The sequence below is a fragment of the Artemia sp. Qi Xiang Cuo genome, chromosome 7 (genome assembly GCF_049724085.1).
Source record: "Artemia sp. Qi Xiang Cuo chromosome 7, ASM4972408v1, whole genome shotgun sequence".
Classification (NCBI taxonomy): Eukaryota; Metazoa; Arthropoda; class Branchiopoda; order Anostraca; family Artemiidae; genus Artemia; species Artemia sp. Qi Xiang Cuo.
In genome coordinates, this window is record NC_142800.1 from 13,722,820 (window position 1) to 13,737,504 (window position 14,685).

The 14,685-nt window shown below is 34.2% G+C and overlaps 1 protein-coding gene across 1 annotated transcript in view; it reads left to right on the forward strand.

Annotated features, from left to right (window-relative positions):
* The window catches only part of Ppn (proteoglycan-like sulfated glycoprotein papilin), a 264,027-nt gene that overhangs the window by 239,060 nt on the left and 10,282 nt on the right, over positions 1-14,685 (forward strand). The window contains exons 36-38 of the mRNA XM_089091753.1: positions 9,410-9,931; positions 10,785-10,940; positions 13,096-13,209. Of these exons, the coding sequence (XP_088947879.1) occupies positions 9,410-9,931; positions 10,785-10,940; positions 13,096-13,209 (792 nt within the window). The remainder of the gene's footprint in view (positions 1-9,409; positions 9,932-10,784; positions 10,941-13,095; positions 13,210-14,685) is intronic.

Here is a 14,685-nt window from a genome sequence, read left to right on the forward strand (position 1 = left end):
TCATCAAAGGCTACGAGCCTGAGAAAACTTACCTGATTTTTTAAAGAGGGGGAAACATTTCCTAAAAGTGAAAAAATTTTAATGAAAATTCTAATTTTAATGAAAATTTTAATGAAAATGTCAGATTCAGCGTATCAGAAAATCTGCAACTTTGTATTTTTTTTTTCCAGAAGAAAAATATACGACTATAGAAGTTCGTTACGTAAGTTAATTTGTAAATTACGTCAGAACCAAATTTAGAGACAGCCATTTAGCAAAAGAAAAGTAAAATTTTTATGCAAATTTTGTCTACTTATTCAATGACGGCGAGCCAAAATAAAAGCTGCATTAACTAAAAAACGATCAGAAATTAAATAAAAAAAACAAGTTTTTTAAACTGAAAGTAAGGAGCGACATTAAAACTTAAAACGAACAGAAATTATTCCGTATATGAAAGGGGCTGTCCCCTCCTCAACGCGTCGCTTTTTACGATAAAGTTTGACTCTGTCACACAACTTTATTTTTTAAAACAATAAAAAATTTAAGCGTAAAGAGCGAGATGCTGAGGAGGGGACAGCCCCTTTCATATACAGAATAATTTCTGTTCGTTTTAAGTTTTAATGTCGCTCCTTACTTTCAGTTTAAAAAACTTGTTTTTTTTTATTTTTGAAGTTAAGGAATCAAAGGTTTGCTTCGTGTTTCCTCTGAATTTAAGCTGTAATGGAAACTTATCTTTTTCTATGTGTGAAAATAAGCAATGGCTTCACACCCAAATAGAGTAAAATGAATCCTCAAAGAATTGCTAATTCCCCATTCAAAGTGAGATTTTGCTAATACAGAGATTTAGCTAGCACTACTTTAATCCAATCAGAATTGTTCATAGAAATTATTCAGCCAAACAGAAAATTGTATGAAAAATCTGATTGACTAAATTAGCGCTAATGAAACCTCCGTATTACTAAAACCCTGTTGCGAATGGGGCATAACTTAAAGTACCAAGGACAGTGAAAACGAAATCTGGTTTAATGGAATTGATTAAGGGGAAAAAAACAGCAATCTGAGAAAATCACGGTTTTCCGGTATGCATACACCTAAAACTGGTCAATGAGAAAAAAGTGCGTTACTTGTATGATTAAATAAAAAAAAACAAGTTTTTTCAATTGAACGTAAGGAGCAACATTAAAACTTAAAACAAACAGAAATTATTACGTATTTTAGGTGGTTACTCCTCCACAACACCTCGCTCTTTACGCTAAAGTTTGAATTATGTCCCCGTCCTTTAAGAACGACTCCTGAAACATTATGTTCGTTATTAGAACAATAAAAAGCTGTTTTTTAAAGTACTAAAAAACTTTAGTGTAAAGAGCGAGGTGTTGTGGAGAAGTAACCCCCCTCATATACGAAATAATTTATGTTTGTTTTAATTTTTATGGTTGCTCCTTACTTTCAGTTGAAAAAACTTGCTTTTTATTTAATTTCTGATCGTTCTTTAAATAATACTAGGAAATCTGGCTACTCCTTCACGGAAAATCCCTCCCCCCTCTTCAAGGATTTATTCTCTAAACAATCCAATCCTGGTGAAAATTTACCCTGGACAATTACCCCTTACATATCTACGCGTAAAATGGACACAGAAAAGAGAAAGCAAGACATAAGTAGAATTTCATATAGGAATTCTGATAAATTCCCCCAGTATAAAATTTCCCCTGAGAATTTCACCCCTTGGAAACGTCCCTCCCCATGAAAAGTTTTCCCCGAGGAAAATCCCACCAGCAGAAAATCCCCCTCCCCTCGAAAAACGTATACATATTTTCCTATAACAAATACTATACGTAAACAATAGGCAATTTTTGTAACTTAAAGACCTATTCCCAGGGGCTATAGGAGGATCATGATATCCCCAAAGGTATATTTATTCAATCTTTCAACTATGCTGAACAAAATGGCTATCTCAAAATTTTAATCGGACAAAATTTTGAGAAAAAAAAGGGTATGGCAGGGGGCCTAGCTGCCCTCCAGTTTTTTTATCACTTAAAAAGAGCACTAGAACTTTTACTTTTCGTTCGAATGGGCCCTCTCGCGATATTTTAGGACCACTTGGTTGATACGATCACCTAAGGGAAAAAGATTTTCATTAAGATTCTTTGACTTTTTGGGGGTATTTCCTCCTCTTTTTAAAAATCAACCAAATTTTCACAGGTGTGATTTTCATTAAGATTCTTTGACTTTTTGGGGGTATTTCCCCCTCTTTTCAAAAATCAACCAAATTTTCTCAGGCTCGTAACCTTTGATGGGTAGGATTAAACTTATTGAAACTTATATATTTGAAACCAGCATAAAACCCTGGTATCAAAATCTTTTTTTTGAATTTCGGTTACTATTGAGCCGGGTTGCTACTTACTTACAGTTCGTTACCACGAACTGTTTGATATAGCCCCTACCGCTCAAGTTGTTCATTCATTGACGCATTATAGAACCGTTTTTTTGTTAGTTTCTTCCAGCTTAGCGTGAGACAAGACAAAGAGAAGTGATAGAATAGATGTGATACATATAACTTGGGCTATATATTTGCACATTAGGGGTGGGTGGGGGTAAAGTATTTGGACTGTGTGAAGTTAGAAAACAATTCTTACTTCATAGTATGCAGAATAATTGTACCTAACAGATTAGGCGTGCAGACCCACTATACGTCACCCCCCCCCTCTAATGTGCAAATATATAGCCCAAATTTGTTTCTCAAATATTATATTTTTATCATACTTAGGTATATTTCAGTAGGATTGAGCGTCAGAGAAACATATTAGAAGAATCAAACAGTTCGTGGTAACGAACTGTAAGTAAGGAGCAACCCGGCTTAATAGTAACCGAAACTATAAAAAACGGATTGATGTATCTATTGATACCAATAGATACATCAAAAGAATCAGATTTTTATTCGGATTTCAAATATATAAGTTAATCAAGTTTAGTCCTACCCATCAAAAGTTATGCGCCTGAGAAAATTTGCTTTATTTTCGAAAAAAGGGAAAAATCTCCTAAAAGTTACAGAACCTTAATGAAAATCACACCATCATATTCAGCGTTTCAAGAGAACCGTACTGTAGAGGTTTCAAGCTCCTACCTGAAAAAATTTGGAATTTTGTATGTTTTGCCAGAAGAAAGATCATGGATGCATGTTTATTTGTTTTTTTTTTCCAGGGGTGATCGTATGGACCCAGTGGTCCTAGAATATCGCGGGAGGGCTCATTTGAACGTAAATTAAAAGTTCTATTGCCTTTTCTAAGTGACAAAAAAAATTGGAGGGCAACTAGGCCCCCTCCCACCCTCATTTTTTTCCCAAAGTCACCTAATCATAATTCTGAGATAGCCATTTTGTTCAGCATGGTCGAAGATATAATAACTATGTCTTTTAGGAAGACTTAATTCCCCACAGTCCCCTGGGGAAGGGCTGAAAGTTATGAACTTCACCCAATGTTTACATATAGTATTGGTTATTGAGGAGTATACAGACGTTTTCAGGAGGGATTTTTTCTAGTAGTGGGGGGGGGATGGTTCGGGGGTTACGTTGGAGGATCTTTCCATTGAAGAGGTCCGGGGGGAAGGGACATTTCTATGAAAGGGGCGCCGGATTTCCCACCATTATTTAAAAAACAATCAGAAATTAAATAAAAAACAAGTTTTTTAACTGAAAGTAAGGACTAATATCGAAACATAATACAAACAGAAACCATTGCGTATATGATTCGGTTCGCCCCCTAGTCAATACCTTACTCTTTACGCCAAAGATTTTTTAGTAATTTCATAAGAGTTATTTATTCTAATTAACGGCCTTTGTGATTAAGTGATCATTTTTATAGAATTGGCGTAAAAAATTCGAAATTTGGCGTAAAGAGCGAGGTATTGACTAGGGGGCAATCCCCCTAATATACGCTTTAAAAATATATGAATATAGAAGTTCGTTACGTAAGTTAATTCGTAAGTTACGTATATTTATGACTAATAAAAACGTTCGTAAATAAAATTAAACAACTTTCGAGAAAGCCATTTAGCCAAATAAAAGTAAAATCAATTTGCAAATTTCGTTGTAACTGTTCATATACGGTGAGCCAAAATCAAAACCAGCATTATTCCAAAAACGTTCAGAAATTAAATAAAAAAAGTTTGTTTTTTAACTAAAAGCAAGGAGTGACATTAAAACTTAAAACAAACCAAAATTATTCCGTATATGAAAGGGGCTGTCCCCTCCTCAACGCCTCGCTCTTTACGCTAAAGTTTGACTCTGTCTCACAACTTTATTTTTTAAAACAATAAAAAAACTTTATCGTAACTCGGTAAAAAAACCGGTAACATAAAGTAACCCTATCTTTTAATTAGTGTAAGCATTATTTAAAAATCAGTATAATGAGTGGGTCTCAAATTAAAATTAAATAAATAGAGGTTATGCAACAAGTGCCACTATCTTTTGATTATTGTAAAGATTATACAATTTTCTTAATATTAGACATACAATAAGGTAGCTCGTATGTCTGGTATCGAAGGTGGTCGACAGCTCAATTTTCTGCTGGGACTATTATTGTGATTCACGCTGTTGCCCGAAAATATGACCACCAATATGCATCGTGATTCACGTTGTTGCCCGAAAATATGACCACCAATAGATAGATAGATAGATAGATCGTGTATTTCAAAAAGCCCAAGAGCCATATACACACAAAAAATATGAAAATAGAAAAATTACAACAGAGCAAATTACAAACACACATTAACATGAATACATAGCGAAAAATACCTTCTGGTAAAATACAAAAAAAAAAAATAAATTTAATTCCATATAATTAATAACAATTAATTGTAAAAACATTTCCTTCTTTTTAATCCCTTCTCTATGTACGCACCAATACGAAATATTGTGGTTGGATTACTACTTTGTAATATATTTGGAAGCAGCAAAACAATCCCATGTAAGTAATTTTCCCTTAAATCAGAGAGCACCGGGCACTTTCGGAGAAAATGGTCCAAATCTTCGTCCTGATCCCTACAAAGAGGACACACATACCGACCATCAGGATGTACTATCCCCCTGTCGAACACCATTTGTCTACTCAGGATTGGAAGGCAATTCGCCCTAAGCTGAATCCATCGACATAAAATCATAGCCGGTAAATTGAATTTAAAATAAATTTCCTCTCCAAAACTTGATTTAACCTGATTATAATGACTCAATGTAGCAGAGTTTAATACCAGCCCTTGCCAATACTGAGTTTTTTTACCCTCTAAGATAAATCGTACCTGTCTTACTAAATTTGTCGGTAGATCAGGGGAACCAACACCGTCACTCCATAAGTAAGCCATTCCCACACTTTCTAGTAATGACCTAATTTGGGATGGCCACAACCTTTTCGAATCATAGCTCAACATCTGATAATAAGCAGCACTTACTAGTCTGTCTTCATTGCACCTAATGATCTTCAACCAAAATCTAAGCATCAAAATAGACCTACGTAGTTTTAACGAAAACAGGCCCATATCACCTTTCAGAACCTGTGAATGAGTTGTCTGATGTAATCCAAATAGTCTTTTATAATACTGGAGCTGGAGGGACTCCAACTTGTGTGCCGCTTCTCCGCCCCAAATCTCCGCTCCATACTCTAATACTGGTAAAATTTTTGTATTAAATATTCTTTTGTGCATTTTTAGGTTTTTAATTCCCATTATCGTCGGATTTCTAAAAATTGCAGACATGGCCACTTTGCCTCTTTTAATTAATTCATCAACATGACTCTTTAAACTTCCATTTTCCGATAAAACAAATCCTAAATATTTTATTCTTTTACTTACTTTAAGTTCCTTATTATTAAATTTAAATTTATAATTATCTTCGCCACTTGTTTTCCTTTTTTTTAAAATAACAACTTCACTCTTTTCAACATTCAGCCTTAGTTTTTTCATCTGCAAATAATCATCTATAAGACTAAAAAGCGTCTGCAGATCTTGCGGTGTGCTAGCCACCAAAGCAATATCATCTGCAAATAATAGTAGTGATAGTTTATGGGTCCCTAGACTAATATTCGGAGCCCATCTATTCTCTAGATAATCAACAAAATCATTTATAAAAATATTAAACAAATTAGGAGAAAGAGTGCTGCCTTGTTTTACACCCAGCTTAATATTAAAAAACCTAGAAAACCTGTTACCAACTAGCACGATTCCACTCTCACAAATATACATACTCACTATCAACGTCACAAACAAATGAGGGAGGCCAATTCTAAACAGGGCATCCTTTAATAGCTCTCTGTCGACACTGTCGAACGCCTTGTGGAGGTCCAGAAATCCCACATAAAGACAAGTTTTTCCCTTTCCGTATTTACCAATGAATGCCTTTAAAATAAATATTGTATCTACCGTCCCGTACCCTGTTCTGAAACCTCCTTGTTGTTCATGTATTATATTATTTTTATATAACTATTTAGAAAGCCTTGTATCAAGTATTTTCTCCATTATCTTACTTAAAGCAGGGACTAGCGCTATTAAACGATAATTTATGTGCAACTTAGGGTTACCTCTCTTAAAAAGCGGCATAAGCAATGATCTCTTCCACTCATTTGGCCATTGTCCTGAAGTTAACACCTTATTACAAAGAAGTTAACACCTTATAACACCCTATTACACCTTATTTTATATAACCAATATGCAACGTGATTCACGTTGTTGTCCAAAAATATGACCACCAATATGCAGCGTGATTCACGTTGCTGCCCGAAATTATGACCACCAATATGCAACGTGATTCACGCTGTTGCCCGAAAATTCTTTACCGCTATTCGTCAGATAATTAAAGCAACAACACTAACGAAGTCGGCTCTAAAGAGGAGATTATAATTAAATATTTTCCAGGAAACCGAAATAAGATTGTCTTACGGTAAAGGAATAGCTCTAGTTTTAACTGATATTAGGCTCTTGTTTCCAGAATTTAATTGGCGCTTAGGAAACTATTTCTGCCTTATTTTTCCGAGGAAGGAAGCATAGAAAGGCTTTAAAAAACCGTTCTTTTCTATTGGTAGAAATTATTGTTTTGTCTCACAGTTTAGATCCCTTGAGTCTTAAGTTCCCTCGACAATTGTAATTGAGAGTTAGAGGAAAAATCTTTCAAAATTTCTGCAAAGTGATTCCATAAAAAATCCTTCAATATCCTTTTGAACAAAAAAAGAAAAAAAAAATCAAAGCTAAGTAAAAAGTGATAATAAAGGTCAAACATACACAAACAAAATATCCTGTATATGAGCCGGGTTGCAGCACCCTCAACCCTCTCTCTTTATGCTAAAATTAATCGAGGGATTAGCTGAAAAAAAAATTGAGTGCAAAAAATAAAGCGAGTTGGTAATTGTATGTGTTTTATATGTCGATTGCCTTTCAAACCCTTAAACTAAGTTTTATTGTTTAAAACAATTGCAAGTACATAAGCCCTTGTATTCTCGGGGGTATTGTGAAAAATAAAGTTTATCCTATTGCTCTTCTATAAGAGCATTTCTTCTTAAAACAGTGACAGAAATCACCAAACATTAGCTTAAAAGGTGGGGGTTGAGTGGACTGTAGCTCTCCATATGTACAGGATACTTTCTGTTTGTTTTGAGCTTTAACGTTACTCTTTACTTTTCTTTGAGAATCCTGTTATTTTTTGTTCAATTTCTGTTCGTTTTCAATATCACAATTTGTGGAATATAAATACGAGGGGGGATTCCTTCCCAGCTGACTCTTGCCTTTCTGCTCAAGTTTGATTTTTGCATAGTAATGCTCCAAAACAATCGCCCATCAAAAACGTAAACTCTAATTTTTTTTAAGAGTGGCCTAATTTACCAAAATGATTTTTCAGGAACCAATTAATGTAGTCTTAAAGCAGAATTTGTTAGAAAGGCATTTTTCCTGGGAACCCCGTGCTTACCAGGGCAATGCCCCCCTCGGCCATTGTCCAGGTAAACATGTGATACAACACATACTAAAAAAAAAAGACAAAAAACGAGCCATTGCAACGAAAAAACAATAAAAATGAGTAAATTAATGACCATCAATATAATAGAATAGATTACATAATATAATGTAAATAGTTAATATAATAGATTTACATAAAAACTAAGCAACAATGCCCTACAATTTTCAACGTGATCTACTCTTATCTTGAGGAGTTTCCCCAGCTGCCTAATAGTGTCAGATAAATTTGATTCGGCATAATAATAATTTATACATTAATTAAATTAAACGTTCATTTTCTTGGGATTTAACTTTGGTGCCCCAAATAAGATGAAAAAAATACATGATTAAAAAATATTCAATGTAATGTAACTTTTATTTTTTCATAGTGCATATTAACAAATTGAACCGCAAAGACTTAGCGGGTTTAATAAGGCTCATAAAGATACTATATTCTAGGGAGCTTAAAGAAATTGTGGATTGGAGAGTTTGTCTTGTCTTATTCCGTGTATAAGACAATTAGGAGAGAGCACATTTCCCCTTTCTTTACCATTCTCCTTATCACACCTTACTCTGCTTTCGAACCAATAACAACTCTTGAACCAATAGAATGGTGCTCTGCTGACGTTATTAGCACTAATAACCTTATTCACGTTATTACCCGAAAAATACGGTTGGAAGAGACCACGCCTTCTTTTTTTCAGTCTTATTATCAAACCTTTCTCTGTATTCGAACCAAGTGCTCTCTTAACCTATAACAGGGTATTGCTCCAATGACAAGATGAATAATAATAATAAAAAAATAGAATGGTGTTCTTCTTGACTTTATTAGTGCTATTAACCTTTTTCTCGTGATTACCCAAAAGTTAAGGATCCTTATTCTTGTTATTTCTCACTTCAGACATTAAAAGTTTTCTAGAAAAGAAAAAACAGATTGTCTTTCGTAAAACGAATATTTTTAGTTTTAAACAACACGAGTCTCTTGTTTTCCCAATTTAATTGGAATTCACTGCAGTACTTTTGTCTTATTTTTCTAGAAAGAAAACATCGAAACGTATATACTTTTAAAACAATTCATTTCTAGTGGTAGAAAGTGTTATTTTGTCTCATAATTCAGTTCCCTCTGGGCCTTCGAACTGTAACTGAGAGTTGAAAGAAAAGTCTTTCAAAAGTGTCTGCGAAATCCTTATATAAAAATCATTTCGATTCTTTATAAATCTATAGTAGATGTGTATTATTTGTGCTTTGATTTAACCAATTATACATGTGCGTACAGATACAGCCATACACACACACGCAAACACATCCTCACCAAAAAATGTATATATAGCCATACACTCATGCACAAAAATAGACACAAACAAAACATACACTGAGAAACTTTTATAGGGACAGAAATAAAGATACACAAAAATATGTATGTATTTCTATAGATTTGTTAATGTTTTCTTCCTATCTTCAGAGCCTGTAATCCGTGGAGCTGAAGTGGTTGGACACAACCAAAACATAGTTGTTGTATTGGGCTCACCAGTGAGACTTCGCTGTTTTGCCCTTGGTTGGCCTCGACCTTCTGTTACGTGGTGGAGGTTTGATCGAATGCTTCCTTTATCCTCTGATAGATATGAACAGTTCCGTGACTTTTCTCTGCTCATAAGACGCGTAACATTCCGAGATTTGGGTCCTTACACGTGCCAATCTTATAATGGATACGGTCGCGCTGCTTCCTGGACCGTCACTGTACAGGCTATCGGCCCTGTTCACAGTACTGATAAAGACGATGCTGATTATAGGAGATATTTAGTCCCACCACCAGCACCAAAGGCAACTACCCCAGCCCCAAGATTTGTGTATCGAACTAGACCTCCAGCGCGTCCAATTGGTTATGTTCCTGGTCGAGGCCAGGTGCCTGCTGTTACTGCAACTTCTGTATCTACAACCACCACTCCAGTGATTATAACAACCGAATATACAAATCCGTATTATGGTGAGTCGCTATGGAAAAGAAACCGTGGGGAGTCATTTGAGCTTTTTTACGGGTTTATGCTTTGGGATGTGCTTGTGGGTGATTTATCATGTATCTATCTATTCCATTATATGCAACAAAGAGTAGAAGTGAGAGATTTTCGAAATGCCAGCAAATGAGTTGATTTAGATTTTATTTTATATGCACAGTTTGTTTTTGGTTCACTGCTTAAGTTTTGATTCTTAAATTACTTTGTTGTTATTTTCTAGAATACGCTTTGATGATATATTCTTTTATATAAGAAAAGACACAATATTAAAAATTATATGTACTATCTTAGCTATAATTTTAAGAGTATAATTTTCGCCCTTTGGGATAGTTATACCCAAAATGTTTAAGAGAGAAAAAATGTTCGAAACTACTTACGTAAGGTTCCGTGTGTAAATATATACATCAAGTCGTAACGTGTTTCAAGTTTTGAGAATATTTTCCCCCCTTATAATATCTTATTTCTTGAAGGGCTTTTATTTCTGCTAGAATTAAAATTTGTTGAATTTTTAGCGTGTCTCTTCTGGTTTATCACTCTTCAAGCTCAATTTTAATTTGAAACATTTTCCTTTTGTCTCTTTTTATTTCGTTTTAATTTTGCTCATTTAAGTTTTTTTATGGAATAGAAAAACCCATAAAAATAGATTAACACATAGTAATCTGGATTTTTAACTGTCTTTGTAGACAAAAGTTCTCTGTTCTAGGAATTATTTTAGTCGCATATGTTAATCTTCTTGTTTTTTAAAGGACAATATAGTCTTCCTTTTCATTTTTCCTAATAATTCCTATTTTAAATTCGTACTTTTAACTGTCTATTGTTTTACAGTACCTCTTCAAGTTAGGGTATCTACTGAAAGACAGTCACACCCCTCCGGCTCTTCAATAACCATTAAATGTGATGTGGAAGGTTATCCTCCTCCCTTGATTTCTTGGTACAAGGACGAACAACAAGTGCAGTTTAACGATAGAATCCAACTGTCAGGTGAGTTTTTTCCTTTCATTTTACCTAAACTGCGGTTAATATTACAAACAATATTGACTCTGTGTAACCACTCTTCAAGCTGAACGAGCATTGAAAACAGAGTAGTTGGGGTTAAACAACCTACCTCTTCACTACGGATATAATAAGCAGCAGTACTGATTGTTAATAAGCAGCAGTACCGTACTGGTTGTTAATTAGAATATGATTGAAAATAACAACGTGACTGTTTAACAGGAAAATATTCAACAAGAAAATTATGAAAATATTCAACAAGAAAAAACGCGGTCACTTTTCTTATCGAGTTTCTTAATCCGAATTCAACAGCGTGAAAAAGATTTAATTTTTTTCTGACTTTTTCTGATGAATTTTTTTCTGATTTTTCTATAGAACTTTAGCAGTATTGGAGTTATCAATCATAATTTTTTTCATGAGAAAATATTTTGAGAGGGGATTTCACCCAGTGCTGTAGCTAGGGGGGGGGGGGGGCAAGAGGGTAATCTCGCGAGGTCCAGCATTTTTTAATGGGATGTGAAAGCTGATATAACTCCATGTTGCTGAAAAACCTACCCACTCCTCCGAATTCCCCGGCAATTCTTTCTTATATAAATTTATCTGAGTTTTTCCACCGTAGCAACGCATCTGAGATGAAATCAGGGAACGCTACTTTAGATAAGGCAACACTGGCTTATTTAGACAGTGGTCAGTAAAAGGAAACCTTGACGAAATCAACCATACTAACTGATTGTTGGGCTTAAAACTCCCATTTCTAAAATTATGATTTATGGTAAAAAAGAGGCAACAGTTTACCTAAAAAAGGACAATGAAGATCGTATTTTGATAGTGTTTTTTTTGCTTTTTCATCTTTTGATGCCAAAGTTGTTTTTGGTCTACTGCTACTACTGCTGCTATTCCTACTGCTACCTGATGGCAACGCAGCTGTGCATGCTGCTTCCCCATCCCCATTTACTCAAAGCTTCACTATTTTTCCCCTTCCATGACGTTCCAGATTCCTTTAAATTCTTTCTTTTTAACCCTTTCCACCCCATTCTGGGACGATATGTGTTCTGCTTGACCCAGCATGGATAAACAAAAAGCATAATCTGTGGAAATCTGTCTTCTTCATATATAAAACGTGGCCTAGCCGTAAAGCTTGGTCTGATATCTGTTCCCTCAAAATTGAGGAGTACACGAGGCTAGCCACAGGTTACAAAAACTTCCCAAATAACCATGCAAAGTAAAGATTTACAGAAAAAAAATCATTGATAAATAACTGAATAGGGTCAAATAGAAATAGCAAAAATATTTAGACTTTAAGTGTTTGTTAAATTCAGTAAGAAAGTAGAAGTTAAAGTTAAATTTATATAGCTAGTGATGATGGTAAGGCGAGAGAGAATTTTATGAATTAGTTCATGAAGTGGCAATGAAATGAAATGAGAGCAGTTACTCCAAAGTATATTTTTTTTAATAAGAAAAGAAAAAGAATTCTACTGCTTCGTTTGGGTCAAAGTGTGGTACGCATATTATGAGTAGGATTTGATAGGGATTTACTTTTTTTTTTACTTTTTACTTTTTTTACTTATTTTTACTTTTTTTAACTTACTTTTACTTTTTAGTCTGATATTGAAAAACTAGAACGAACTGAAAACTAAAATCAAACTAAACTTATTTTTAATTTTTACAGTTTACTTTTACTTTTAGTCTTAGCTCCTTTAGTCTTTTAGTATTTAGCCTTTTGTCTTTTAGCTCCTTCACTTTAGTTTTACTTTTTACTTTTACTTTAGTTAACCTTTTTTTTCTTAGTATATGTTTCCATGTTAAATGACGCATATTTACGTAGCATTCATCAAGAGGCTTTTGATTTTATGACGAGTTAATCCTCTACATAGAGGAAAGTAGATAAAAGTGTTAAAAATATACGAAGAAAGATTGATATTTGCGGGTAAGTACTAGTAAAAGGAGCTAGCAAAAATACAATATGTATCCAGAAACAATTTTGAATTTTAATTTTTGTCTTACAAATATTTTTTTTAACTGTATCCTTGAAGAGACTTCAATAGAGACAAAATAACGACTTAAAACCTTTAAATTGTTTTTTAGGTATTATATATTTTCTTGTCTCTCAAAGAATTTATTAAATATATCATTTTTTTAACAGATGAAAGTGCATTATTAATTGCTCGAAGTGAAGCATCTGATTCGGGTACCTACCGATGCCAAGCAACAAATGACTATGGAACAACTACTGGCTACACTGCTATTTCAGTTGAAGGTTAGTATAGCTTCTTTTCATTTTTTTTTTCTTTTTTTCTTCTTCCATTTCTTTTTTCTTCTTTTATTTTTTTCTGCAGTGCTAAATATATGTTCTGAATCTTGAAACTTACATTTTTTTTTTAGTATAAGCAGTATTTTGCTAGTAATAGCTTGTTTTCTCATTCTATCTTGTCGTTTTTTATTTTTTCGTTTATTTATTTTTTTTTGTTATTTTTTTTGTTTAAAAACACTGCTATTTCAGTTGAAGGTTAGCATAGCTTCTTTTCATTTTTTTTTCTTCTTCTGTTCCTCTTTTCTTCTTTTATTTTTTTTCTGCAGTGCTAAATATATGTTCTGAATCTTGAAACTTACATTTTTTTTTTAGTATAAGCAGTATTTTGCTAGTAATAGCGTGTTTTCTCATTCTATCTTGTCGTTTTTTTATTTTTTCGTTTATTTATTTTATTTTATTATTTTTTAATTTTTTTTTTGTATAAAAATACTGCTATCAAGGAGGCACACTTGTGCCTCTATAAAGAGGCGACCCACCACAATGTTAAGCGATTTCCGGTCCTAGCGGTCGCAGAGAAACAGCGGTAATCGCATTTTGTAGCCCAAGCTCAAACTAAGAAACGTGCAAAATTTCACCCCCCTCCGACTTTATCTTCATGGATAAAAGTGGGCCGGAAGTTTTGACCCTCCGACCACAGCCCCCCTTTAACGTTGTCCGATTAGGTTGAAATTTAGAGGTTAAGCTTTCCTAGGGCCCGGGAGCTTATTCTCGAAATTTCAGCTCAATCCGATCACTCCTTCCCTATTTTCCAAAATCAAATATAGCCACTTAAAGTTAAAAAATTTTTTTTCTTCTTAGCCACGCCTACAGGCCACAGTTGGCAACTAATCCGGGTGAATGAGGACTCATTCGAAGCAGAATTAAACCTGTTAGGGCCTTTTGATATTTTCAGACCGAAAAAATTATCCCCCGAATTTACATTTACGAAAAACCTCGTTTTCCTATAAGAGTCCGGTTTAATTTTTTCCACCGCAGCCCCCCTTTAACGTTGTCTGATCGGGCTGAAATTTAGAGGATAAGCTTTCCTGGGGCCTGGGAGCTTATCATCGAAATTTCAGCTCAATCTGATCACTCCTTCCCTGTTTTCCAAAAACCAAATATCAAGTTTTGTGGGGGTTTGCTTGCGTCAAAAATAGATTCCACTTACTATAAAACAATTACAATTGTGTCTCTTTAGTACAGCGGTCGATACTCCTGACTGGCAGGCGGAAGACCCGGGTTCGATTCACCGTCAGAGGAAATTTTTTATATACTGAATTTAAAGTTTAAAAAAGAAACTCAGTTTCTTTTTTAAATTATTTGAAAAAAATTACGTTTTCTAAAGAGTTTCAGAGTCTGAGTTACAAGGTCGACCCTTAAAACACCCTGTCGAGAAAGAAAAGAATAATGCACAATCATCTAACAGTTAGTCAAGCAATAATA